The 3,006-nt window shown below is 41.7% G+C and overlaps 1 protein-coding gene across 1 annotated transcript in view; it reads right to left on the bottom strand.

The window, feature by feature from the left end:
- Positions 1 to 3,006, bottom strand: part of ap4b1 (adaptor related protein complex 4 subunit beta 1) — a 23,886-nt gene that overhangs the window by 12,307 nt on the left and 8,573 nt on the right. Inside the window, exons 7-9 of the mRNA XM_007569763.2 lie at positions 2,920 to 3,004; positions 1,525 to 1,608; positions 1,298 to 1,401 (exon numbers count right to left, since the gene is read on the bottom strand). Coding sequence (XP_007569825.1) covers positions 1,298 to 1,401; positions 1,525 to 1,608; positions 2,920 to 3,004 — 273 coding nt within the window. The remainder of the gene's footprint in view (positions 1 to 1,297; positions 1,402 to 1,524; positions 1,609 to 2,919; positions 3,005 to 3,006) is intronic.

Raw genomic sequence — 3,006 nt, 5'->3', positions numbered from 1 at the left:
GAGAGGAATTCAAATGATTGATTTTTTTTGGTCACTGAGAGCTAAGAAGAACTAAGAAGTTAGTACGGGTGCAGCTTCTATTTTACAGAACTGAGGAAAGAGGCTTTCGGGGGAAAGCATTTTTCATCTCATTGTGCATGTTTCACAAAAGCCACAAACCACTTTCCTTAAAGCAGTGATGACATTTCTGAGAGAAACAAACAACAGTGCTCTATGTTATTGCAAATAGAAATCTAATTGACTAAATGAGCTGAACTTCTAACGCGTTCACACATTACGCAGGTCGGTTTTCAACAACGGGTTCAAGGGGCTTAGAGCAAGGCATGGATATGTGGTGGGAAAAGCCGGAATTGAGCTCACGACCCTGAAGACCGCTGCTCCCACTGAAACACACCCACTCCTGAAAAACACCGTGGAATAAACACAAGACAGCAAAAGATGAAGCGAGAGCTTCTTCTGTCCTGCAGTCACCATCACAACATTAGTGTATAATAATACTTGCTGAGAGCTGCTTGAATGCAGCATTATGTTGATTACTATTATCTCAAGTTAAGGAAAGTGCAATAACGTAGTGCATGCTGATAGTAATGCACTGCGTGACCACCAGAACAAACTTCTTATAGATTTGAGACCACAAATCTTTTTTTTGTGTGCGTCTCTGCTCTGTCTCGTCGGTTGCAGTAGATGAGCACTCACACTGAGCGTGGCTCTGGTTCTGGTTCTGGTTCTGCTGGAGGTTCCTTCCTATTTCCGGAGCGTTTTCTCACTGTTGTAACACAGCCTGGTTTCTGTACTACTCATAAACCCGAGTGAGACCACACATGTAAAACAATGCAAATCTATTCTCATTTGTGTACGGGAGGAATAGAAGAAGTCGGGCTGATCAATACGAGGAAACAACAATATGTAAAACGGTTGATGAATGTTGGGGGCCTGTCTACTTAGCGCTCAAAGCAAACATATACTCCAGTTACTAGCAAGTCTATCCAGTTCCTGAAAAACAAAAAAAATTATTAATTTTAAACTCAACAAAACATTTTATTTGGCTGTTTTGTAAGCTTTAATTTGAATAAAGTCTGACGTCTTTGAAAAATGACCTCATGCCAACTCTGGGTTGGAAGAGGCTTTCTGCAGCGTCCCGGATGGCCATAAAGAGAGGTGGACTTCGAGGTCTTGATTTGCGAACTTTGCAAACCGAGTCCTATGTATACGTCTAAATCCAATAAATCAGGTTGATTTGATTTACTCTGTGAAACGGAGCCCCCTCACGGTGACAGTGAGAGATCTGGGCTCTAACCTGGCTGTCTTGCAGCACTTCCTCGCAGCCCTCCAGGGCTGAAGACACGGCATCGCTGCACTGAGGACACGCCCAGACCAGATCACGTATCGTCTGCACCACCGCTGGGAGAACGGGGCGGGGCAGGAGGACAAAGGACAGAAAACCACACAGTTACTAGTGATCAACATGTTCCCAGAGAGGATGACGGGAGAGTATTTGTCTGAATGTTGGGGGCTGATTTATACCAGAGGTTATCTGATCCTGTTTCAGCCCAAGCAGCCCGGTGAGAATCTCCAGACATTTGTCGCTGTAGCTTCGGCCGATGCGTCCTGACAGAGGGACACAAAGGGAGACGGAACAGGAAATACGAGCTTAAAACTCAACACCAGAGCAAGCTCAGCTTCAGATCCCGGAATGTGATCAATCCTGCTTTCTTACACATGACAGTAAAAAAACATAAATAAAAGGTTTTCTTTTGCTGCATATTTGATTTAATAAAGGGAAACAGAATTGTTTTGCATCTAATATGGTTTGAAACCCACACAGGAAAAACAGCACATTTCTCCCCCACCCACATACAGAGACCCATTCCATGATACAAATAGCTTTAGACACTTTGTGATTTTCTTACTGATTGTTATTAATGTGTTTAATTGCCAGAGCTTGAAAATAAATTCGGGAGCAGGTATCTCTCATGATCTGATGAAGGTGAGTGGAGGATCAAGGCAGAGACAGGAGTGGAAGTTGAAATGATGGTTTAATAAAAGCCTGAAACAATTGTGTGGGGTCCAAACAGAGGAAGGGACTAGGAGACAAAGGAGAGGAGGACGGAGAAGATGCAAGGATCCAGCAGAGAAACAATGACACACAGGTGAGACGATGTACACAAGGAACTCAAAACAACCCAGAACCATGACAGTGTCTCGTTTAAACGAGAACATTTCTCATAACAGTGAAACAAGCTTTATACCTCGTTACGTCAAGAAAGTTTCTCATTTTGGATGAATAATTTCTCGTTACACGGAGATATAAAAATTCGCCTTTTTAAGATGTTTGCTTCTTAACGCGTAAAAGGGTTCGCTTTAATTCTCCTCCTCTTCCTGGTTCTTCTACGCGACATCTGAGAACCCAAAGAGGTGTTGCTGTTTTAATGTTACAACTTTTGCTGAAAGAGGATATCTTTGTGTAAATGAGATATAAATCTTGCTGTAGTAAGATTTTTTTTTTTATCTCCTCAAAACGAGAAGATGTTCTCGTTTTAACAAGTTCTGCGTCTTGCTAGAACAAGATTTTTTGCATGTGCAACATCTTGAAGGGATAGTTTAAGTGCGACTCTGGGGAGAGCAGCCTGTTGTTCCTAATTTGGTTAGAAAACCTTTTCAGATTTAATATGTATATATATATTTTTTACAGATTTCTTGATTCTTGGTCTACTTCTTAAGTAAAAAGACATTGCCTTTTGTTAGTTATTTGTATTTTAAAACTTTAATGGAGCCATCAAGGGATAGTTGAATTTTAAATCCTTTTGGATACAGACTTGTAATGATAATGTTTAGTTAAGTGAAACCCACAAAAAGGTATGGTACATATCGTCACAGATAAGTGACGGTTTGCGCGCGAGTGTGTGTGTGTGTTCTTACCAATGGCTGAGATGGCGGCCTGAGCGGTGTCTGTGTTGACATCAGTGCAGTAACCCTTCAGTTCATCCAGGATCATTATAACGTTCT

This window comes from Poecilia formosa, unplaced genomic scaffold (assembly GCF_000485575.1).
Source record: "Poecilia formosa unplaced genomic scaffold, Poecilia_formosa-5.1.2 Scaffold245, whole genome shotgun sequence".
Classification (NCBI taxonomy): Eukaryota; Metazoa; Chordata; class Actinopteri; order Cyprinodontiformes; family Poeciliidae; genus Poecilia; species Poecilia formosa.
This window is presented reverse-complemented; position numbering and strand designations above follow the sequence as displayed.